General features: G+C 44.2%; 1 protein-coding gene across 1 annotated transcript in view; it reads left to right on the top strand.

Moving 5' to 3' along the window:
* The window catches only part of LOC119162276 (phosrestin-2-like), an 838,310-nt gene that overhangs the window by 715,992 nt on the left and 96,077 nt on the right, over positions 1–26,241 (top strand). Inside the window, exon 6 of the mRNA XM_075876569.1 lies at positions 1,019–1,310. Within this exon, the coding sequence (XP_075732684.1) occupies positions 1,019–1,310 (292 nt within the window). The remainder of the gene's footprint in view (positions 1–1,018; positions 1,311–26,241) is intronic.

Raw genomic sequence — 26,241 nt, 5'->3', positions numbered from 1 at the left:
AGACAAATTATTTATAAGCGGTTAAGAAAATGTGATTATTTTGTCCTTGTTATGATGTTATTCGCTGCTTATTAGCAAACTGTTGTTTCTATCGCATTTAAAGCAATACTCACGTAGACTATACTTAGAGGTTACTACCTGTATTCAGTGCGGACCGTGAACGCACTCCCGAGGACAAAAGTTGTAAATGCTGATTGTGATGCCGCTAACAATAATGGCTATTTTCTAGTTATCGATTCAATTTCGTGATGACCCCTTGAGATGCATAAATACGTGGGGAGAATCAGGTTTTTCCGTGGTAGACGCAGAATAAAACTCGTGTGCTAGTCACTACAAAAATTCAAGGAGGCTTCATAAATTCGAAATTTTGTTCGACGAAAGCCTGTGGCTATTCTACTGGGTATGAATGTCATGTGTATAATAATAATAATAATAATAATAATAATAATAATAATAATATTATTATTATTATTATTATTATTATTATTATTATTATTATTATTATTATTATTATTATTATTATTATTATTATTATTATTATTATTATTATTATTATTATTATTATTATTATTATTATTATTATTATTATTATTATTATTATTATTCACTTTGTCAAACATCGCGTGATTGCAGAGAGAGCGTAATGGTAAGACTCTACAGCTGGCACCATTTTACAGCACGTACAGATGAGCAGATGGACCCGAGTATGAGTCTTCAAAGGCTTCCTCTTTAATAAGCACGTGCAAGCACCGCATCGAGAGAAAACGTTTGCTTTATGCTATACTCTAAACTAGTCGGGCCGACAATTGTTGGCGCTTACGTTGGTATTCGCGTTGTCCATAGAGACCTGTTAGCTCAGCTGGCCAAGAGGCCACGGCCGTAGTTAATTGTGGCATTGGTTGATAGTTGGTTCGATGAGGAGTAAGTCCCATCCACTGACTTATATAGCTTGTGTTCCATTGTTCTGTCATATTCTTTCATCTTTGAGTGTTTTCTGAAGTGTATGCACGTATCGCAGGTCTATCCTGAGCCAACCACCACGTCGACGAGTGGCAATGCAAGTGGCGCCACGGGCGGCACCGATGGCAGCGTGGCGGCCCGCGCGCTGGGCTGCGCCAGTGGTGGCACCGAGACGACCGAAGATGAGCTGACGCCGTTGCAGCGTAACCTGCTCAAGAAGCTGGGCAACGACGCTTACCCGTTGACGCTCCGCATCTCGCCGCAGGCACCGCCTTCGGTGCGCCTGCACCCGGCAAGGCCGTACCAGGGAAGCCCCCTGGGCGTCTCCTACGACCTCAAGGTTTACATAGGTCAGTGCCGAGTATTCGCAGGTTAGTGCCCGCCCAGAGCAGATTTCAGCAACAAACCACTTCAATCTAAACAGTCCACACTTTGTCATGTTGCCGGGTGGACGGATCAGTATGAGCGCAAAGAAACAGCATAAAAATGTTGTTCTTTCCTCAACCTATTACGCTTCAGCTCTTCACACCATCTGTCCATTTCTTCGTATCTCCGTGATATTTTTATTGTGAAAGCAACTATATGGGACAAGCCGACTTTGAGAATCGTACCCATCATCAAAGTTTGAGAAACGTATGGTGGCTAACATAGACGATCCTCCTTTAATGAAGCCGCTCCCCCACCCCCAATATATATGATGACAACACTGATGAGCAGAGCTGAGCAAATATATACGTTAAAGTTCTATTGCGATACAATACAAGATACTTGCGCGAAAACTATTAGGAATACGAGTGCAAGATACTACCGCAATCACTTTTTAATTGTGTCCTAATATATTTCGATGCATTCGAAAATTTGTTATATATATAGAAGAAACACAACTTAGTGGTTGTCTTAATTTTATTACCAACGGTTTGGACCGGTGGACCGGTCTTCGTCAGGGTTTCCGAACAAAGGTGATTTGTTCGCAAACGAAACCGTTGGTAATAAAATTAAGACAACCACTAAGGTGTGTAGTTCTGTCATATATATATATTTATATATATATATATATATATATATATATATATATATATATATATATATATATATATATATATATATATATATATATATATATATATGACAGCAAACACCTAAGCACAGCACCATCTTCTTAAAATTTTCTGAACATTGACCATGTTTCTTGACAATAAAATGTGTATGTCTATCTCATAAGTTTTGCAGTTCTTTTCCAAATTATGTTAGTTTCATTCCGAAACAGCTAAGTGAGATTCTTTTGACTGCTTGAAGGAGTACTGACAAAATTTCCAAGGCGAGATAACTTGTGGCTTATATTTGTGTAAATAAATACGCATCGTCTACGTAATGCAATGAATTATTTAGCCTAGAACATATTTAAAATCATCATTCAAAGTGCTTGTCACGCCACTGCACGCAAAACGGGCCTTCAGTTTTCGAGTGAACAACCAACCGCATCCTGCACCACGAGGTTTTGTTGGCTGCAACGATTCTTGTGGGCGCTCTCTCTTAGCACACCTTTCCAACGGAAAGAAGAAGCAGGCTTGCACGAAAGTACAAGGGCTGATGTTCTTGTTGCTGCAGTGCATTTGGGCAGGGAGGAGGGGTGTCACGAATATTTACGACGCCACAGAAAGAAATATAGCAGCACCCACAAAGCCCTCGTTCAAGAGAGTTGTTAACAAAGTGCTCGTGCACGTGTTTTTGTGTGCCCACGTACTCACTCTGTTTAACGAAAACCACCCTGGGTGCCCTTCTTACTCCGTGCTCTTTGAAACATAAACTGTGACTGCGCTCTCTAAAACCGTCTGCAAATAATGAACCACCGCGCGCTTGAGCAAACCAGCTTTCCTGTTGTAATAAGCGGGTCATTAGCTACCAATTGAAAAAAAATATATGTATGTAAAACTTTTGTATCAGCGTTCTTTTAACACGACCGCACATTATACACTGTGCTGTCTTCGGCACAGTGTATAAAGTATTTTCTTTTTGTCGCTTCTGTAAATGTTGGCTGTCGCTGCTCAGCCTGTTGTCCAGCTAGGTTGCAACATAGGTACAAGAACTTCAATAAGAAGCCTTCGCACAATGGCGAAAATGCTGATGTCAAGTTTTACCTTGGCCGCACACATATCCCCGTTTACACTACATCGGATAACTGGACAGGTGTAGAGCAGCAACAGTGCTGGCAGCAACATTTTAAATGCGAATCCAATTCTTAGTCGGGCTACGTCGGGCATCCGGCGTTGTCCGTGGAGTCCTAAGCGGTGTCCACGCCCCAGCAGGAGTTATCTCTCCGCTCTCACTCCCTCTCCGATAGCAAGAGCTGCGGGCGTGTGCGCTTATCCTCGCCCCTATCATGCGGAGCATGTGGTGCGAGCAAGTGTAGGAAGGGTGCAGCGCTTCGCCGCTCCTCTCGCCGTTTGCTGTCTCTCTCTCCTCCCTGCGCCCCACTTTCCCGTCTGCTCGCGCCTCACTCTCGACCGTTCGCTGGCTGGGCGCCTCTCAAGAACATCCAGAACTGTGTGCTTAAGACGCCCCTGTAAAACGCCTGTGCCAAGCAGAGAAAACGTTGTTTGTTTTGTTCACTTCATAGTACTTTTTAATCACGCTCGATAGCTACTAGAGCTGGAAACGCATACCGCGTTTCTCGCGACAGAAAAACACCATATGTGGTGAACGGCACTATTGGCTGCACTGTGTAAGAAAAAAACAAAACGTCATTCTTCTAACACGGGGTTCTCACGTGCGAAACGCCGTTATGAACGCTGCGCAACGCATTCGCATTTCCTCACGAATCCCTTCGGGGAGGTGGGGGCAAATTTTGTGATGCATCGTCTGTACCCACACAGTCCATAGGTTTACGGGATATATACCTGCAGTGACATTCCCTATTGTACTTCAATTGGATAAAAACCAACAGGAAACACACGACACAGTGAGAAGAAAACGACCGGACAAGCTGGCACCAACCGACTCAATGCACAATCTGTTAATTTAACCACCTAGTCCAGTCCAACGCTTTGTTTCATATTCTAGCTATCTGCTGGCGTAATGCATTCTTTAGTGACATTCTTACTAACGAGCTATCTTTTAAGTGGCGCACGGTACTATGGTGGGGCAAAGAGGTACAAGTGCCCCGGGCGCCACTTGGGCGGGGTAGCCGAGCCGAGCATCACCCAAGATGCGCTCGGGGGCTTCCTGATAACCCAAAACAGGCACTAGCACCCTGCGTTCCCTAGAGAGGTCACCTCTGCAGGCTCAAAACCAGTGTGGGCATGCCACCACTCAGTTTCAACGCCCACTTTCTCATTTTCCCCTTCTTGATACCACCCGGGAGGCGAGAGACTCCTTTCACGATTAAAATATTGCTCATGTCTTTTAATAAAGAAAACACAATCTTCTGTGAGCCTTGGGCTCCAGGGAACCTATGGCTCATATAACAAAGGAGCCCATAGCTCCTAGCTCAGAATCAAGCCCACGGAAAACAAGGAGATAAGAAATCATGGGTCATCTATCCGAAGGGAACCCTAATGGGATGCGAAGCAGCAGCAGTGCGCACGGCATTGACCGGGTTGAGACGGGTGTCGACGTGGGTGCTGGAAGAACGGTTTGAAGCGAAACTTGGTGTAGAGTTTACTCAAGTAATCGCTTATTTGAAACGCAAAGGCACGGGTGGCTGGTTGGATATCGTGTAAGTTTCATCGCAGATCCACGAGCCGAAAGAATGTTTCCACTTGACGTGAGGTCGAGCGTTGCGGGTGGTGGAGAAGGTGAAATGAGAAAGAAGTGTGTTGCGATTGGGCAGTAGAGCCGGCAGCTGTGGGTGCTGAGGGGAGCATGAAGTCAACGCTGAGCTGTGAAATGACCTACTTGGCACCGCTCCAACACCTACTGCAAGGGGAATGCGTTATCGCGTGTTTGTACAGACGTACGTAAGCACGATGTTTCACACGTGTGTCAAAGAGCTCCTTCGCACCTAATAGGTCGATGTAAGCCTGTTCCCACATAAGCAGGATTTTAATATTGAACATATGTATGCAAGGTCCTGGAAAAAAACCTTCCTTCTGGTTCTATGTTTGCTTTATTTGTGATACGGCATGTGTTTATACGTTTGTGGATATATGATTGTTATGGCATGATTGTTATGTTAGGATGTGCCGTTTACCGTGGTCATTCATTCACGTCACGTAATACTAGATTTGGTATATGAGAAGCTAGCGAAACAATCGCGAGGACAGCATGAGCGTGGCGTATAGTCATAACTTACATGACATTCATGTCATGATTTCAACGTTAAGGCCTGTTACTTATGTTCGACATGCAGTAGTACCATACCATACAGGTTTTGCAATGTTAGGTCAATGAAACCACCGGAAGAGCATCAAGACCATGGCATGTAAATAATGGCATTCATGACATACATGTCATGATTTTCATGTTATAACTAGTCACTTATGCTCGTCATGGAGTCATGTTATGCCATACTGGTTTTAGTATAAATTTCATTATCGAAATGGCAGGGAGAGCTAAAAAACGTAGGCAGATAGATAGATAGATAGATAGATAGATAGATAGATAGATAGATAGATAGATAGATAGATAGATAGATAGATAGATAGATAGATAGATAGATAGATAGATAGATAGATAGATAGATAGATAGATAGATAGATAGATAGATAGATAGATAGATAGATAGATAGATAGATAGATAGATAGATAGACAGACGGACGGACGGACGGACGGAGAATGGATGGATGGATGGATGGATGGATGGATGGATGGATGGATGGATGGATGGATGGATGGATGGATGGATGGATGGATGGATGGATGGATGGATGGATGGATGGATGAGCGGGCGGGCGGGCGGGCGGACAGACGGACGGAAGGATGGATGGATGGACGGAAGGACGGATGGAGGGTGGATGGACGGATGGATGGATGGATGGATGGATGGATGGATGGATGGACGGACGGACGGACGGACGGACGGACGGACGGACGGACGGATGGATGGATGGATGGATGGATGGATGGATGGATGGATGGATGGATGGATGGATGGATGGATGGATGTAAATGTCGCTGAAGTTGGTTATAAATGCTTCGCATTAAAAAAAAGTATAGGCTTTTTTGTATTGTTTGTTTCAATCGTATCTTTTTCAAATCAGAAACCCGTTCACATACTTCTTCCATCAAATCGCAACACCTCTCCAGGTTTTTTTTTTTTTCTCTTTATCGGCAATTTCCCCATGGCATTTTCTTTTCGGTAAACTTGCGTAGGATGGGTCTCACTAAATGTAATGACGTCCCCGAGAAATCTTTTAAAAGACTTATAGGTGTTTAAGTCTTCATGTGGAGAGGGTGTGTCGTGGGTGGACTCACTGTCACTCATTATATTAATATTTGCGTTCCAGCACAGACAAAGTCGCCTTCTCGGAAGGGCTTGCAGCAAACAGCCACGTGGGACTTTAGCTCATTGACTCTTCTAAGCTAGCTTTATCAGCCAGCGCCTTCATGTTCGTTGTCTAGGAAGTAAAGCTGTAATTGTGAATAGACTTCCTGCTGTTTTGCATGTGCGGCGCATAAACTGTGGCAGGCAGCCACAGTGAAGACATTGCCCACGCTTTCCAATTTCTTGTTGCTTCTGGATACAGTGCACTTGAACTGGTTGTGAAACTAGGCTAATTGCAGGGGGAAACGCAGAGAAATTAAAGTGCTTGAGCCGCCGGTGGCCCGTCTTTATAGTAAGGTGGCATTACGTGATCGTGATCTAGCATATGTTGACTGCAGCGCCTGTGTCTCCAGTTATGGGCCTCGTGCACACTAGCACTAGAGAGACACAGAAAGTAAAACTGCAGGGGCAAATCATCCTATTATGAGCACATCCATGTCATTATTGCTGTGAACAGCGCTTTAACAAGAGAAAAAATTGTAAAAGATAAAAGGATATGTACTATCGGCGTTCAATGAAGTACTATCGGTAAGTATTAAAAATTGTGTAGTGTGCACCCTCCAGTTATCACCATTGATAGGTGCGCATCAGCCCTACTTGGCATCACTGCGCATGTCCATGGGGATGACTGGATGATTACCAGACTATTGCTGATGGGTACCTTTGTTCGCGTTACATTTGACGCCGATGATACTAATTTCTCTTGACGCTTGTCGTAATGGTCGCAAACGCCGTGCAGCCATGATTTACTGAGCGCCATTCATCTAGGTAAATTCCTCATTCATTTTTTTTATTTTCTCTCTTCTTCCGGTGAGCGCGTTGGTAATAACCACATTAGGTCTAGTCTGATTCCAGTAATGTTGACGTTTTTTGTACAAGCAAGCGTCGTAGCGATTCAGCGTCGTATTTCAAATGTGTTCTGCCACTTTGCACCAGCAAACTAAGGGGGATTCGATGGTTTTGATCTCGTCTTACGTTTCCTCTCAATGATACCTTGCCACCTGCTCATCGAATGCGTCACCGTTCTGGGGGTAGATTGAGTAGCCCTGCATGGCTCTGCTCTCACTGTTCTGCCGCTACTCTATTCACGGCACGGTGCCTCGGCTCAAGTTCTCCAAAGCATAAATGTCATTATTGAAAACGAAAAAATAAATACGGGAGTACGTAAATAGCATTCGACAATTGGACGTCTCGTGTATGTCGTCGACGAAAATGACAGAGCCACCCTTGGTTCGCAGAAAGAGCTGCAACCGCTCCCAGAGCACGAGAGATCAATGCAGACTCACTGAAATGCAATCCTGCTTTCATGTTAAATTCTTCGCTGCGAGGTTCAAAGTCTGCAACCACATCTATCGCGCCAATTGTGAAAGTCATGACTTCACGGCCCCACGGCCAATTGACGCGTGGTGAGGTGTGATTGCGCTTCCTAATTGTGTGGGAGCAAGAAATTCGGGACGACCTGCCTTCAGCACCGAATCTGAGGCGAGAAAAATTGAGTATAATATATACGGTCTGCACTATATCTTCTATGTTAACTTATCTTTGCACACCCACCCAGAACTACACGCATTCTTCAATGCCCCTGTTCATTCCACGTCAGTTACATGTTACTTTAAAGAGACCCACAACTGGCTGAGTAGATTCCGGTGGGAAGGAAATCAGCGTGAGTTATGGCGACAGGTGGCAGCATACTTTTTTCTATCTGAGTAGGATTTATAATTTTAAGTTGCATTCAAAAGCAACCAAAACCAGCATGTGAGGCCCCTAGCACTCAACCAGAAATATCTAGTTCTAATAAGCCCTGCCGCAGTTATTTAGTGGCTAAGGTACTCGGCTGCGGACCCGCAGGTCACGGAATGGAATCCCGGCTGCAGCGGCTGCATTTCTGATGGAGGCGGAAACTTTTTAGGCCCATGTGCTCAGATTTGGGTTCACGTTAAAGAACCCCAGGTGGTCGAAATTTCTGGAGTCCTCCACTACGGCGTCTATCATAATCATATGGTGGTTTTGGGACGTTAAACCCCACATAGCAGTCATCAAGTCTTAATAATTTTTGTGTGGTTATTTAAAGCACACCGGAATATGGGCTTAAATTTTGAATATGTATTGTACCATAGTCTTCTGGTCGCTATTTGGTCACCGCCGCAGGGAGGATCGACATGTACACACAAAAGATCCACACACTTTCTCCTGAACTGATTTATTTGGCTGAAACACTTTTGATTGACGTTGTACACACTTGTACGCTACATACCTGAGACAACTCTGCGCAGCACAGGCTGCGACTTGCTTTCGCGGCGTCCGCTGTGCGACTCTTCTTCGGCTCCCCGGAGACCAGACTGGAAAGAACCGCACAAACGTCTTCGTTGACGACTCAAATTGGGTGGAACGAATTCAAACAGGTACATCCAAGTGCGGGGGCCTCCACCGAGTTTCACCACGAGGACTGCTGTCAGCCTAAAGACTAATGACCTAAACTAATGTAAAAACACTCAGGTAACTACCGCGACGTCCGTTTGGGCAGAGTCCTTCAATGCTTTGAAGGACTCTGGTTTGGGCTTCCACTGTACTGCTCCCCCGCAGACTGTCTGGCGCCGTAAACAGTCACTGTCGACCCCTCTACATGAAAAACAACCCCTCGTAGGAAAGGAAGTATTGCTCGCAGAAGAAAGCCAGTGGGACCACCACAACCCTACTCTTGGCCAGCCCCGTGACATTGAAACGAGCCAGAAGTTAAAAGAAAATGGTTACATCAACGTTTGTGCGACAGTATCTTATTGTGCATTTTTGTTTGTTTCTATATGGCTTACAAGGTGAAAGAAGTAGAGCATGAAAAGTGGCGCTGCTTACGTGGCCTCTGCAGGGAAACAGGTGCAGTTGCGCATGTGCGCGGCGGCGCGACGTTTCCAGAGTAGCTCGATTTCTGTCGCGTCGGGCGCGTTGGATGAAGCATGCGAGCTTGTGAATGTGATCACTGCGAAATGCCGTCAACCTACTGCTCCATGGAAAATCACCACCACTTCATGCGTACTGCTGGTGGTGGCGATGGTGGCACTCCGTATAGGATTCGTTGCTACCGCTGCCGTCCGTCGAAGCATGTCGCTCGGCCGCTACTTGATAGGGGTCCTAATTTTGCGCTTGCATGCGAGCCAGAATTCATTCCTCTTAACTCACTCAAGTTTTCAAGCGATGCCATATCGAATCCGTCCAACTACAGCCGCACATGAACTGCTATCTGTGAATTGTCGACCACATGTAAACGCGAATTGTTTTTGAATACTTCGCTTAGCTCGACTTGGATAAAGTCGAAAAAACGACCTGTTAACGGCCAGAACTACTGGCAAAAAGAGCCCCGGGAAAGGTTTGTAACTTTTTTTAAATTATTTAACACACTAGAAAGCAGAGGTCGTGGGACTGCATTCTTGACATACACAAAATTACGAGTTTGTACCTAGGGCTTCACTTTTCATCACTGCTAGCGTTAAACGGGCATATAAAGGCTATCACAACCACAGTTTGCAGCATGTTTTTCATTGAAATCATATCAAATCAAATCAAGTTTTATTATTTCATAATAAAATGTACAAAAAAGAATATAAAGAAGGAGGTCCCGTAGTATACACTGAATCGGGACCTTCCACAAAATGTAAACTTGAGAATTTGCTTGGCAACCACAGTGGCAAAAAATAATGGAATACAACGTTACAAAATATCAACTACAGATACAATTAACACTGTTTAATCACCGTAAATAAAAAAAAACTAATCACAAATGTTCTACGGTGTTTTCCACTTTACCATTCCATGATACAAGCTCTGACCGGTAAGTTTTTTGTTGCACTCAAGAAAACGGGTACCATAAATGTTGGTTGTGGGTCCCTTTAAGGTCTCTTAGTGTACATATTGGACACCCAAGCAGAAGTTTTACACCGCAAAAGATCTATAGGCTCATTCTTTACCCACTACTTTGAGAGAGAAGGCAGTCATGAACATCCACTTCACAGTCGGCTTTAGTGAGTCGGTAAGCTACAGTGACACTTTATTTTCTGCTGAAGAGCTCAATTTTTTCTTTCGATGTCTCATGTGAACGTGTTATGATGGCTACATGATATAGTAATAGCGTCATATGGCCGATATAATTTCCGGATGGGGCACAAAACACACACTAAAGAGGCTACGTTTCAAATGCCTAAAACTGCCATTTGAAATACCTTTGTCTCCTCTAAAATTTTAAGTAATTTCTTCAGGCGATTTGGCACCGGAATTCTTACAACACAAACGTATCCCCAAAATGAATTAATTTTGACGACTTTTTTAGAATATTCGGTTACTTTTGCGGTGATATACCAAAACTTGTTGACACCAGGGATTTTCTAAAAAAAACGCTCCTGAAGAGTAATGTCTGCTCAGCTCATGGCCGCTCTTACTAAGTAATAAAACGAAGAAAAGAAGTGTTGTGAAGATCGCGGTTCGCTTCCGAGAGGTGTGAAGGCAGCATGATTGAGACGTCTGGTCTAGGGCAGCCAAGGGCACAAATGTGAGACCGAAGAGCGATATCTCCTTTCGTAAGACGCATGCATCATGTTATAGGTCAAATATAGATAACGTGTTTTTTACAACTATCGATCATCAAAATTAGCACTTGTGTCGCAATAGGCATTATATTATACATGACAACAGGATTTGACGGAAGCAGTTTTATAATGCATCATTAGCATTAATAAAACAGTAGGCATAGCATACAGATTTTATAAACGCAACAAATAATTTGAACAATAATTTTTATGGCTATGTAGCCAAAAACGGTAACAACCGTTTACAGGCCTACATCGTCGTTTGATTTCGAGTGAGTGTCTGTAACTTACGAACTTGGCATATTTCATGTAAACCGAGAAAAAAAACGTGACTATATAAGGTGAATTTCTTCAATCACGTCTTTTCTATCCTTGTGGACATTCAGTGCGTCGTAAGATCCGCGGACGTTCAAGACGGCTCAAGTTCACTGTAGTGAACATTCAATCAACCAATATATCGCTCATTCGCTTCCCCAAAACAGCTAAATGGCTTTTTGCACAAGAACAAAATTACTAATCAAGAGCACAATGATCACGGTCATTACCAATCTGAGGGGCGCGGAAATATATTTGGCATTGGTGCCATTTTACCTAGTTACGCCTCTGCACCTTTTAACAAATTACCATCTACGAACGAACGTGTGCAGCCCAGAAACAGTATTATATAGTTGCGGAACGTTTTGCAGTACACATCCGCTTGTCATTTTATTGTTCCTTATAGCTGTGATTACGTCGTGATAAGTAACGGTAAAAGAATAAGACAGTTATTTATGTCTAAAGTGTGAAACAAGTATATGAAGCAAACTAAATAAAAGTTCTGTTTTAAAAAAACGTGACTGATTTCCCTATCTAGGAATAGGAAAAACACGAAAGTGAAACACGCCTTCAAAAAGGTAGTTCGGGTTTATTGTTCATTGTTTCAGAACAGCAACCAATTTCAAAGTCACGTGAAGAATGGCAAGCTGCTCGACAAAACTTTCAGCGCACACCTCAAGCATAAAGCACGCACGAAGTTAGCATACACAAGACTAGCCGACGAACAGAAAGAAAGACGCACGAAACGAGTGAACAAGTGCACTCAGGACATAGGCGGCCAGCTGTCTCAATTCCTACTTCGTCATGTATCCACAGCAAGCTCCTTTCTTGCCGTTGTCAGATAGGAAGGAAACGCGGTGCCGAAGACACTTTCTCTCAGAGCCACACATAACTCATCAACCCATCATCTCCTTTCGTAAACGCGGTCGTGAGGCGAAGTGACCTTCGTCCTCTCCCGAATTACGAGATTTGATAAGCGCGCGCGTTGGAGAGACCATGCTCTGCGGAGGAAGCGACCCCTAGAGCGCACACGGATGGATGGATGGATGGATGGATATGGCTGTACCCTTTAGATCGGGCGGTGGCTAGCGCCACCAAGCCGTAATACCTAATGAACCAAAAACTATATTTATTTTTTTCCTTGAAAAGTGAGTTTGAGGATTCGTACTTTGCAGTGAAGAGTTTAATTTTCACTCGTGTCTTGACTTTAGCCACCAATCAGATAACCTCCTTCTGGTTTAGTCTACCCGCTTAAAGTTTATTTTGCCCTCCCGGTCCCTAAACCCCAGTGCTTTGAAAAACTCTGCGCCATCATCCTGAACTATAGGGTGAAGCCCTTTACAGAACATTATCAAGTGTTCGGCAGTTTCTTCTTCCTCTCCACACGCACTGCATACTGTGTCTACCCCTTCGTATTTGGCCCGATATGTCTTGGTTCGCAGTACTCCCGTCCTGGCCTCATACAGTAGAGAACTACCCCGAGTATTATCATAGATCCTTTCCTTGGCAATTTCCTGCTTTAAAGTTTGATAGATCTCTAGTGCGGACTTCTTAATCATGCCCATTCTCCACATGTAAGTCTCCGTTTCCTTCACTTTCTTCTTAACCGATACTTCTTTTTGGTTTGGCCACCTGCTGTTTTCTAAGTATTTACCAGTCAACTTCCTGGTTCGCTTCCTCCATTTTGTATCGACATTCTTCATGTACAAGTAGCTGAAAACCTTCCTAGCCCAGCGCTCTTCCCCCATTTCTCTCAATCGTTTCTCAAATTTTATCTTGCTGCTAGCTTCCCTGCCCTTAAATGATGTCCATGCCATATCACCTTGTACTCTCTGATTTGGTGTATTCCCGTGAGCTCCTAAAGCAAGCCTACCTATTCCACGTTGCTTAATTTCTAATCTTGCTTGAACTTCTGATCTCATGCACAAGACCGCATTGCCGAACGTCAGCCCAGGAACCATGACCCCTTTCCATATTCCTCTCACAACATCATACCTATTGTAATTCCACAGTGCCCTATTTTTCATGACTGCTGCATTCCTGTTACCTTTAGTCGTCACGTATATTTCGTGTTCCCTCAGATACTCGGTCCCATTGCTTATCCATACGCCCAGATATTTGTATTTATCTGTTATCTCTAGCGTGACCTCCTGTATTCTAAGCTCACTACCTTCGTTGTCATTGAAAATCATGACTGCTGATTTTTCCTTACTGAATCTAAAATCTAACCTATCTCCCTCATTACCGCAGATGTCCATCAATCTCTGCAAATCTTCCTTGTTGTTGGCCATTAGCACTATATCATCTGCGTACTATAATGCTGGTAGTGCCTGACCAATAAGTTTTCCTTGTTTGACTAAAGAGAGGTTGATGCCCAGTCCACTTCCCTCTAATTTTGCCTCTAATCCTTGTAGGTACATCATGAATAATAAGGGTGACAGGGGGCACCCCTGCCTAAGCCCCCGTTTTACCTCTGCAGGCTTGGATACCTGTTTTTCCCACTTTATAACTACCTTGTTACCTTTATAGATACCCTTTAAAAGATTAGTGACTACATGTTCTACGCCTAGTGTGTCCAGTATTCCCCACAATTCCTCTTGAACCACGCTATCGTACGCTCCCTTGATATCCAAAAATGCTAGCCACAGGGGCCTGTGTTCCTTTTCTGCTATTTCGATGCACTGCGTCAGTGAGAACAGATTGTCTTCCAACCTCCTGTGTTTCCGAAACCCATTCTGCAGTTCCCCCAGCACCCCCTCATCCTCTATCCACGCCTGCAGTCTTTCCTTTATAATTTGCATCGCCAGCCTGTAGACCACTGATGTCACTGTTATAGGACGGTAGCTGTTTATGTCAGCTTTGTCCCCATTTCCTTTATAGATCATGCTCATCCTGCTAAGTTTCCATCCATTGGGAACTTCACCATCGATTATTATTTTGCTCACTGCCTCTCTCAAAGCCTGCTTAGACTTCGGACCTAATGTCTTTATCAGCCTAATTGTAATGTCATCTGGGCCTGTTGATGTACTACCAGGAACCCTTCTCTCAGCCCTTTCCCACTCTTGTTGTGAAAATGGAGCCATTGCACTACTTGATTCGTCCTTGTCTATTGTGGTGCCTAAAGTACCTCTTTGTTGAAATTTTTCTGTCACCCTTGTTCTTATATATTCAATAACTTCGTCCCCTTCTAGCCTAGCACCTTGGGCTGTAGTTATAAAACTCTGCTCTAGGCTCGTCTCATTTCTTAGGGAGTTTAGATGGTTCCAAAATTTCGCAGCTGCCTTTCTATCGTTTTTATGTACTTCTGCCAGCCACTGAGCTCCCTTCCTTCTAATCTTTTCATTGATCAGAAGGGATGCATCCCTTCTACAGCTTAGAAGATTGCCCATTTTCTTTCAGCATCATCTGTCGGTTCACCCCGTTGCTTAGCATGTCTGTGTTCCCTAGAGGCTTCCTGACGTTTTGCTATGGCTCTCTTAACTTCCTTATCCCACCAACTTTTGGGTTTGTGTCTTCTTTTCCGGGGTGATTTGTCACGCGTCTTAGCAAGCTCTAGCTCAAAGAGCCTAATTAGATTCGTGTATGTCCACACTGTCTTATTATCCTCCGTGATTACTTTCTCGATTCGTTTAGTGGCTATTTCAATTTGCCTTTCTGGATAAAAATTTTCCTGTAGTTGCTCATCTTGTCTCCTTCCCACTTTCACTGCTCTTCCAAAACTTAGCTTGATACGTTTGTGATCGCTACCCAGACTTCTGGAGCCACCTTCATCTATGTGCATTCCCCTGAGCTTATCATACATCCTATGTGACATCAGTGCATAATCTATCGTCGACTGAAGCCTTCCTACCTCCCATGTTTTTTGCCCTTCACACTTCTCGGTACTGTTGCAAATGATCAAATCAAGCCTTTCACACATATCCATGATCATTTTGCCTGTCGGGTCGGTATACCCATCTATATCTTCTATGTGCGCATTCATGTCTCCTAGTATAATTATCTCGCACTCTCTTCCTAACTCCTGAATGTCCTTTGATATACACTCTACCATTGCCTGGTTTTCCTCTCTGGCCTTTGCTCCCGTCCACAAGTACACGAAACCAAGGAGTGTCATTTGACCTGCCACTTTCCATTTTAGCCATAAATGTTCCTTGCACTCCTGCTTGACCCTTTGCCAGTCTGTACTTTTATGAATGAATGCCCCAATACCAACTCCTTTCTGCTGCCTTCTGTTCTATTACAATATTCCCACGCGTAGTCCGGATTGTTCGGAGGTTGTTCCATGTCCCTGAGATGTGTTTCTACAAAACCGTATACCATCGGCCTCTCTTCCCTTAGCTGTTCTTCTATCTCTTCCCACTTCAGCCTGTTCTTACCACCCTGCATGTTAATATACCCTTTGTCTGAATTGGCTCGGCGCTCGTGGCTCCGTCTATTTATGCCCCGGACTCTACCTATCTTAGATATTGGTGCCACTTTGGAATCGTATCTGTCCATACCACCTGTCGAAGAGTCTCCCTGGTTGTTTTCCTCGTTACTAGCTATCCTGCACCCCGAAGGGCTCGCTTGCCCCCCAAAAAAGCTACTGCGCGTCCTGCAAGTCGCCAACCCACCTCATGACCTAGCCGCCCATCGAAGTGAATTCTGTCTCGTTGAAAACCCCCCCACCTACGCACCTCTCTGTTTATTTCCACCACCTCAAAGCATTTCTCTCGACTCATCCACCATATCTCTTGGTTTGCGTTGACCACCGCTCTTTGCAGGTTGCTATCATGCACCGGTACCTCCGATATCGTGCATATAACTACCTGTACCTTAGGAGAAGTGGCACGCATGTCATCGACGCCTTTCGCCAGTGTGGCTGCTAGTCCTTCTGCATCTTCATTGAGGACATCGTTTAAACCGCCTGAAATTATCACGAGGTTTCGTCTATCAGCTGTCGTTTTAAGCTTTGCGCTCGCTTGCCTCATGACTGCTTCCAGCTTGCGTCCTGGGAACGCCCCTACTGCAACCCTCTTGTCACCTCTTACCCTCTCTTTGATGGCTTCTGTGCATCGATTTAAATTAGAGTCCCCGGCGATTATCACATGCTGCGACTTTTCAGCTGGAGCGTTCTGCACCTGGGGGCTACTTGCACCTGTGACGCCGGCTGCTTTGTTCCCTCCCTGCCCCACCACTACCTCGCTGAAGCTGGGCCTTGCGACAGTTGAACCGGCTAAACCTGTTTTTTCCAAACTTGCTTGCTTTTCCTTCTCCACCGTTCTGGTTGCCGGTTCCCTACTGTTCTCTCGGTAGGTCGCTTCTTTGTTCAGCTTCGCTAGTGCTTCCTCGGCGGACTTCAGTCTTTCTCCCATTGCCCTCGTTTTCTCTTGCTCTGTCGCCAGCGCAGTCTCAAGCTCGGTGATTCTCATCAGCAGTTCACTCTGGGCAACGCGAGCCCGTCGCGCCATCTCACTGCTAATAATGGAAACGCACTAAGAAGTTTCGGAGCTCTGAAGCTCACCAAATAGTGTATGGTGTATATAAATAGCTTGCCGTTAGTATCCTCGACAACGAACGCTCCGGGGCATATAGTGGCTAGTGGCGCGTTCTGCGAATCGAGAGGTTGCTGGTCTACGACGCGCGACAGCACCTTCTCGTTTTAAGTGTGAATACACTTTATAAGCGACCCCAAACCATCCACCGCCGTCGGCGGCGTCCGCAGTCTTCTCTCTATCTTTAAAAGAAAGAGGACTTGGCGGGCCACAGCGCGACGCTCTACCGAATAAGCCACGGACGCGACGCTGATATCGGTGTCAGTAACGTGCCTTATACCCCCTCCCCCTTCACTCCTCCTCCGCTCTCTTCGCTCGCTGCAGCTGCGCGCGCACCCCTCTCTCTCGCGCGCCCGCCTTCTCTCTCAGTCTCCCGTCGAGAGCGGGTCATGAGGGGGAGTAAAGTTAAAATCCGTTGGCATTCGCCAGTGAGTTAACGTAAACTCCCCCGTGTGATCAAATTGCGATTCCCAGGAACCATTACACCATAAAGGCACCATAGTGTGATTAATAAATATAATAGTGCGAATTAATAAATACCCCTCATAGCATCACCCCGTGTATTCGCACTTAACCATGTTCACCCTCGGGGAAATGCTTGGGAGTTTTTTAAAGACGATAGCCTTTCTTTGGGACCTTCGATGTCAAAATTTTGATCTGTCTGTCTGTCTGTCTGTCTGTGCAATTGTCTGTTTGTCCGCACTTAACGACACCACAAATGGCACCAAACAATACCCCAAATGGCCAACCCCATCCGCAGCGCCCATCAATATTGTCAACTAAAAAGCAATTATTGCGCATATCTGAATTTTGACCATAAGACGTCAAAATTCTGTATGTGGGTATTTTTACTAGAAAAGGCATACATAAGTAATTCTAAGGACCATACTGCTTATCACGCTGCGCTGACGATACAACGCTTGCACGAAAAAGCAAGTGTTTCCAATGCTTTGCTAAGACAACACGGTGGCACCTACCCGTCGCCTTGCGTTCTACACTTTATCGCCTCCGAGATGGGAGTACACGCCACGCACTTCGTTTTCCAGGATAACTGCCAGATAGCGTTCATGTCTCACGTGTGACGTTACTTGATACGCTCGTTAGCCTCCGCTGCATGCTCGAGGCACTCTAACGCAGCGCCTCCAGAATACTATTCACCAATTTTCTTGCGCAGAACATTAAATAAACGTTTTGTTCACAATCTCCAGGCGCAAGACTTTCGTCTTTTTATTTTTTGCTTTTTTCTCTTTTTTTTTCTTTTTTTTTTGGAGGGTCTTTAAACTGTGAGGGTGACCCTCTGCTACGGGAACTTGTATCATTTCACTTACATCCTCCGAAGAAGGCTGGTCCACCAACCGAAACTGTTAGGATTAAATAAATATTTTATTGTTTTGTTTCCTATACTGCACTATTCTCGAAGTTTATAACTTTTTTACGGTAGCCGGAAGAAACTCTGATCATCTATTTCATATATATATATATATATATATATATATATATATATATATATATATATATATATGTGTGTGTGTGTGTGTGTGTGTGTGTGTGTGTGTGTGTGTGTGTGTGTGTGTGTGTGATTTGGTTCCTGCCCATGGTAAGTAATCTTTTAAACAAACAATTTTTCTTTCTTCTCATTTATATTACAGTTTGGTCTAATAACTTCCCGTATAATTTTTTTGACATTATTCACTTTTATATTTATTAATATTATGTCACCCTACTTCACTAACGAGGGTGTCTTACTGGCAAACTTGGTGCCTTTAGGTTGTATACGAGGGACTATTGGTCAGCTGCCAGCTCGTAATAAGTTCACGTGCTACGTGAGGTCAAAACAGGCTCAAAAAAGAGTGCCACACTCACCGCCATGGCTACTGGTGGCGCTGACTGACACTCCCACGTTTAAATTCACATATATACCCAATAAAGTGGCTGGGGCGATAGCAGCCGTGGTAGCTCAGTGATAAAGCATCGAACATGTTATTCGAATGTCGCAGGTTGAGTTCCTGCCTAGGGCAAGATATCTTTTTACCCACTTTTATGTCTTCCCATTCACTATGCAAGTCAGTTTAATAAATTACCCTATACTTTCCTTGGCATTATTGTCTTATAGAATGTCATCAATAAAGTTTCAAGCACAAAAAATGAGACCTTGAATATATATATATATATATATATATATATATATATAACAACTTCATATCCGTAACTGAAGTGAGTCAGCGGAGTCGTGGTTGACCCCGGCAAAAACTCTTTCGTGTTAAAATAACACAGTGAGTTAGAATAAGACAATGGTAGATAATATATACGGTTTTACGTCTCTAAACCAAGATACCATTATAAGAGACGCCGAAGTGGAGGACTACGAAAATTTCGATCATCCGGTGTTCTTTAACGTGAACTGACAACGCACAGTACACGGGCTTCTACCATTTCCGTTCCATCAAAATGCGACCTCCGCGGCCGGAGTCGAACCCATGACTTAGGGTCAGCAACCGAGCACCCTAGCCACTGATCCTCCGAGGTGAACAGAACCACGCTACAAGTGGCACCGCCTAATAGTTGTGACAATATTATGCGAAGTATTGCCAGGTTACTTGTTTTAGGTACAATATTATTGAGAACAGACAATAATCCAAGGATGTATGGGGATGTTATTAGTGATTATTGCAATGTAAATGAGAAGAAAGAAACTTATCGCGCGCAGGGACCAAACGTGCGACCATCGGATAACGCGTCCGATGCTCTACCAACTTAGGTACCGCGGCGGCCATCTTCCTTTCCACTTTATAGGATATACTATATGTGCCTTTGAACGTGGAAGCGTCAGTCACCGCCGCCATTAGCCATGATGCCGAGTGTGGAACACTTTTTTTTTCTGCCTGTAGGCGTCGAGTAGCACCTGATCTTAATACAAACGGGCTCTAATTTGCATATGAAGCCAGAGGATGTCAATCTGTCGCATTTAAGTCAAACTTACATCTACAACATCCTTCAACTCGCTGATGTGTGAATGCAACTAGGCGCAAAGCAACCATTCTTGCATTCTGCAGAATTCGTAACGAAGCATCACGCAATAAAAATTTTGATAACGATTCTTTAGCGGAATATTAGTTTGTGCAATACGATCCGCACGCATTCTAGAATGCGAATTCAGTGCGGGACAGTGGTTAAGGGCAGCTGCCATAACAATGCCAGTACTAAAAAGCAACAAAAAAGTGGGGCATCTTCAAACAATGAAGTATAGCAGCAGAACTAGCTGACGGCGTTTCTCTTCACCTCACCCTCACCTCCCCGTTTCTATCTCGCTCTCTTTCGCTATTTTTTTCTCGTTCTCGGACTTTCCATTTATTTTCTCTATGCTTCCATTCTTTCTCTCTGTCCCTCTATTGCTCGCTTCCACTTCCATTCTTTCTCTCTGTCCCTCTATTGCTCGCTTCCACTTTGAATCTGTTTCTCTCACAAACATTAGTCTTCATCTCTTTTTTTTTTATTCTCTCTCTTTCTCTTCACCTTTTTCTTTCTGCCTTTCTTTTTTTTTCTTTTATTATACTCTTCCCTTCTTTTCCTTCCTCTAGCATTTCCATCGCACATCCTCACACTGACATTCCTTTTCCACCACCTTACTATAGTGTACTGTACAAGGCTATGCTGTAATCTGCCAGAGTGGCTGGTTAGCCGAATGGTTAAGGCGCTCCTCCGTCTTTGAATGATGTGCACATGATTTTGTTTCCACTGGAATTCCTGTCTTTCTTTCTTTCTATCTATCTCTCTGTACTCATGGCCTCACTCATAAGAATTATCGCACCCCGCGCCAGAGCAATCGGCGCTTGGTTTTTGGGAGCGAAGCAGAACAGGGAGACGACGATGACGAAGAAGAAGAATAAAAGGACGAAGAGAGTGCATGCCCCTTCATGATAAAGTTTTGTTTTTTTTTGTTCTTTTTTGTTGCATTGCTCAAACTACGTTGAGGTACAACCGTACGACAGATTCGCTGTTAAAATCGGGAGAAAAAAAATGGCACCATATCCACGGGGTGAATGATGGAGAGTGGGGTGAAGCATCCGTCCATGCATGCGTTCTTTCTTCCGTCCATCCATGCGTCTGTCTGTGTGACCATCCATGCGGGCGTCTATTCATGCGTCCACACGTCCATTCGTGCGTCCGTGCCTGCGTTCGTCCATGCATCCGTCCCTGCGTCCGTCCAAGCGTTCGTCCGTCCGTGCAGCCATCCATGCGTCCGTCACTGCATCTGTCAGTGTGTCCGTTAGTCCACCTGGTACCAAGTACTCCAAGTACAATCATCTAGCATCTTTTCATCATATATGCGTCCGTCTGTGTGACCGTCCGTGCGCCCATCCACCCCGTGCATGCGTCTGTTCGTGCGTCGGCACGTCCATCCGTGCGTCTATCCCTGCGTTCGTCCGTGCATCCGCCCTTGCGTCCGTCCAAGCGTTCGTCCGTCCGTGCAGCCATCCATGCGTCCGTCACTGCATCTGTCAGTGTGTCCTTACGCGTCCATCTAGTCAACACTCCAAATACCACCATTCACATCTTTTCATCATACATTTCGCATATAGAAGCACCGCCATCCAGCGGACATTCAAAGAACTAAACGAGAAGTGGCACGCGCACACTTTCTTACGGCTTGCGCTTCTTGTCTACTGCCCAATTTTAACCTCCTCGAGTTCATGGTATATACTAGTTCACTGTATTCATGGCACTGAGGCCCAACGCCCACTAAACTTTTCTAAAACCAAGGAGGTTACGCCCAGCGAGTATAACTTAGCAATCCTTTCTTGTCAAATATGGCTCATTGTACATGCCAATGGCTGCTCATTGAGAATGAGAGACAGGAGAATTCGGCTTTTAGTGCGCTGCGAATTTTCTTATTGTTCAACAACGCGCTGGAAAAATGTCCCACCGGCACCACCTTGCGGGTCGAACCGTAAGACATGTTACGTACTACGACGAGGGACGAACGGGTGCCGCTTCAAAGAGCTTCGCCCCTAAAAGGTCGGTTAACCGTAGATGGTGCAAGTGGTACCACATGATTCTGCTCCATCAATTGGAAGAAGCATTCTTCATCGCTTGCCCTCGCTGCAGGACTGAGGCTCAAAAATAAAGTGGTATCACGGTCTCTATTTTTATCGCGCTGGCTTAGTGACAGCAGTATCGACTTGACAAACGTAGTTTGCCAACATTTGTTGTTTAGCACGGTGGTGTTGTGGCCGTGGTATCTTCTATCTTAAAATGCAGGTTTAATTATTTCATCTATTAGAACTACAGATACTTATACAAGTCTTGCGAGACGTACTGCGATACATGATACAAGAGACCCATAGAAGATCTAATATGGTGAAATCCATGTATTTCCTTACTGCTCAGCACTTCCCAGGAGGCATCTAAGGCTTTCGGATTGTTGAAAGTGTTTCAACGCCTAGATATATGAAGGCTGGGCCTCTAGCCCCGACGCCCGATGCTCTGTGGTGACTACGCCACAGGTCCGAGCCTTGTTAGTTGGTAGAGAACGCTTTTCCAAATGTTCCGCACGCAAGCAAGCCCATGCAGACACTCGACCCGTTTTCCACGAGGCTGATACAAATTTCCTTCGGGCAAGTCAGCCTGTTGAGGCGCTTGGAACGTGTTCAGAGTGCTGAAGCAGCTTCCTTGACTCGAGGTGAATTCTACATTGTGGATGGGCGTAAGTATTCTAAGAAACAATTCGTTATTGATAACTGTGTGATTTGGCCTCATTAGTATCGGTCACATGAATTCAATGCACTTGAATGCTATACATATTGACTTTGACAACATATGACAGCTTTCTCTGCTCTAGTTATTTTTCTATCACATTTAACAATCGTTGCTTTGTATGAGGTACAGTGATATAATCTTCCTATGACGTTTACTGTTCTTCAATCCAATCCTTTAAAACAGTGTGTCCTAATTTTTGAGGAGCAACAGATCAGTGGCCGGGGGAGGGAAAAAAAGTCACATGGTCCCTAAGGAATTTGTCTAAGACGGGTCCAAGGCGAAGGCTATCTCTTTTTTGGTGTTCTTAGTGAAAATTGTACTATTCGACCATCACAACTGAAAGTTTAGCACCCAACGTGGCCTTGCGCTGCTTCCGGGGTCACCTTACGTTTGACCACGAGATGATGCTTTGTCATCAAGATGACGTCACAAATTTTGGTGAATTCCTCACATGATAATAATTTTTGCATCCCTCGTGTTGATGACGATGTGGACGGTCACTTTTGGCATTTCATGAGGCTGTTAAGGCTTTCAACCAAAAAATGGCAGATTCAGCTGTAGTTGACATTTACGTAACGCGAGACATTTTTGGTGTATCTTGCTTACAGGGCAATACCAACACACGCGTCGAGAGGCTGGGATCCTTGCGGGCATTGAGCATTTGAAATACGTCAAGCGTCTTGACGTTTCATAGCTGCACAAGTATCGGCAAAACTATGTTTTAATATTTGTTTCATCTTTCCAGTTCACTACGATGTATCTGCGCGATCGATGGGTCAACTAGAGTGCATGTGCTAATCCTGAATAACGTACAATGCTAAACCATGACGGCTTGATAAAAAAGGAAATAATAAAGGTACGGCTCATTTCATGCTCAGAAAACAGCGGGAGCTGACTATTGAACCTGTTGCCGTTGTGGTGCCGCAGGACAGCTCGTATCAACGTGGTTTAAGAAACGCACGACTGTCTTTGAGCTGTTTTTTTTTTTTTGAGGAACCTCAAGCTTGTGACAAATACTACTTGAGTTAATTTCATCAACGCTCTTTTTGATGCACTATTTTCTTCGAAAAAAAGAAATTGTATACTATTTTATTACAAGCACTTTAGCGCCATCAATGTCTCCAGGAATTTTTTTCGGCTCTGAATCAATATTGACGCCTTTGGAGGTCGTTTAATGACACCATAAAAGGAACCGACTCCTCGGCTGCCCATACATTGTGGGGTGCAACTTCTAGGGCACGCCACAGCTCTATTGCTTTGTTTCTTCTTTATTTTAAACGCGCGTGGCTGTACATCTACGAGAGATAGCATGGAAAGAACTATTGACAGAGCGCCGCAACAGAGTGATACAACAGGTGACACTTCTTTTATTTTTTTACCGAGCGGTCGTTACTGAACTGCTTATTAGTAGTGAGAACAATGAAGCAGCACATACCCACCTGTTTTCTCCACATACGCACACGTGTATCATCAGGCAAACTTATCCAAGTTCATTTCTATTTCAATTCAACTATCTCTCTCATTTGGGCCACAAAAATTATTGCTTTCTGTCAATACATCTGTCTTCTAACTGCACATCATATGTTAAAATGGCCACGTGGTCAGTGGCGGCATGTACACGTAATAGAAGTACACCCCGAAAAATAGAAGAAAGTACAATGAAAGAGGCGAGCTCAGATAATAATAGAAGGAGAGCCTAGAGTTCTATCATGCACGTCGAAAACCATGACAAAGTTACACATCTACCTTTGTAACACTAGCGTCTGTCATTCCCTGCGCCTCCTCATTTAATTCGTGAAGACGCACATCATTTGTTCCCCTGCTAAGTTTTCGTGGCACTTAAGCTCTCTGAAAGAATTGTTCTCTCACTTCAGCCCTTTTTTAATATATTATAACGAAATTTCTCCACACAGGTCATCTAAGAAAACTGTAATCTTAAGCTTAGGAGGATATTAACCCAAAGTATTGTGTAGCATAAAGTAAGCAACAAGACAGAGAAAAGGGGAGAGACATACCAGCAGACATCTTGAAAGGCTTCCTTTAAGTGAATATATACCTGTCAGAAGTTCTAAATATCGCAAGCGAGCCCACAAATGTTCTCACTTCGTTGCTCCTGCGCTCTGAAAGTTTCCATTAAGCTTTTCTGTGCTTACAACATGCACAAAGATCTCATATGACCAAGGGAGTGTTCTTCTTTCTGCACCCCATATGCTTTCTTTCTCTTGTTTCTATTACTCTCAATCGACACGTGCGTACGTGCGCACGCACGCATGCTATTCGATGAAACTAGTTCTGCCATCACACACCAAGTAAGCTGCCTCATGGTTTATGGTATAGCATCACGACACAGCGATCTCTATGCCAGTAGTTGTGAAAGCGATGAATAAGAAATAAATGCATATCCATATTGATTTTTTTCGCGTGTAAGCGCCGACGCGATGGGGACTGAAAAATAACAGCAAGCTTTAAGCTACGCGCAACAAGACAGTCAAATGACGCGATTCTCCAGAGAGTGCCGGCTATGCAAATCTAGCAACCGTAATTTCAGGTGCTCTACGAAGGCGTCAAATGCGAGTAAATGTGTTACGAGGAAAAGGAATTGCTAATTGTGCTTTTTTGATGAATAGAATAAAAATGAAAGGTAGTAATTTAAGTGCATTACGGAAGGAAACAAGAATATGACTTTTATAAACACAGGCGTTGGCGACGAGCTTCATCTCTAAAGGTGCTGGCGCTACCAGCTAGGTGTCATAAATGAAGATGGTGATAGACTAAAAGAGATTGGAAAACAATTCTGCCATTGACAACAGCGATAACGATTAAGTGTGAAGATTATCTGCTCAGTTTAAAACGTGAGTTTGACTCCTTGCCACGGCTGCTGCAACTCGATGAAATTCCAAAACGCTTGCGCTCACAGATTCAAGCGCATGTTAAAGAAGCCGGTTTGATTTGAATTAATTTGGTTTTGATGGCGAAAATAAATCCGGGATCTCACTCTACTGTTTCTCATAACCGTATAGTGGTTTTGGCACGTAAGACCTCGGAAATAATATTGAGAAAAGTGTCTTGTTTGCGAACACACTAAGTTCTTTTCGGATATGTGCAATTGTGATAGTGTGAATTATTGACGTAATAAATAACAAATATCGTATTTTCTGCTATTTGTATTGTTGGTTGCGAGATGTACTAGTGTTCCACATGAACAATTGCAATTGGGAATTGGAGGATGTTTATCATTAAATTATTTTTAGCCACGTCATGTGACCCGATTTAGGAAGTCTTCGAAGAAATACCTTCGTGCAACTGCTGGCGAAGTAAAGATAATCTATTGCTGCACAAAAGTTGTCTCTCTCCCGCTAAGTGCCGCCAAGCGTTCGTGAACTACGCATACCGACAGTGGAATTTCGGTATTTCGAAAAAGGTATTGAACACCTGTTACGCCACTGCCCTCGATTTGCCTCTGAAAGACGTACACTTTCTGATGTATTCCGACAATTGGACGATCGGCCACTTTTCATGCAGGTGCTGCTGGAGCACCGCCCCCATCGCTCGTCGGCCAACAAGGCAGTGAAAGCGCTTGTGTTTGTTAAAGCACGGTCCCTCGTGAAAATTTGTGGC

This window comes from Rhipicephalus microplus, chromosome X (assembly GCF_043290135.1).
Source record: "Rhipicephalus microplus isolate Deutch F79 chromosome X, USDA_Rmic, whole genome shotgun sequence".
Lineage (NCBI taxonomy): Eukaryota > Metazoa > Arthropoda > Arachnida > Ixodida > Ixodidae > Rhipicephalus > Rhipicephalus microplus.
Note: the sequence above shows the minus strand (reverse complement) of the source record. Positions and strands in the feature narration are given on the sequence as shown.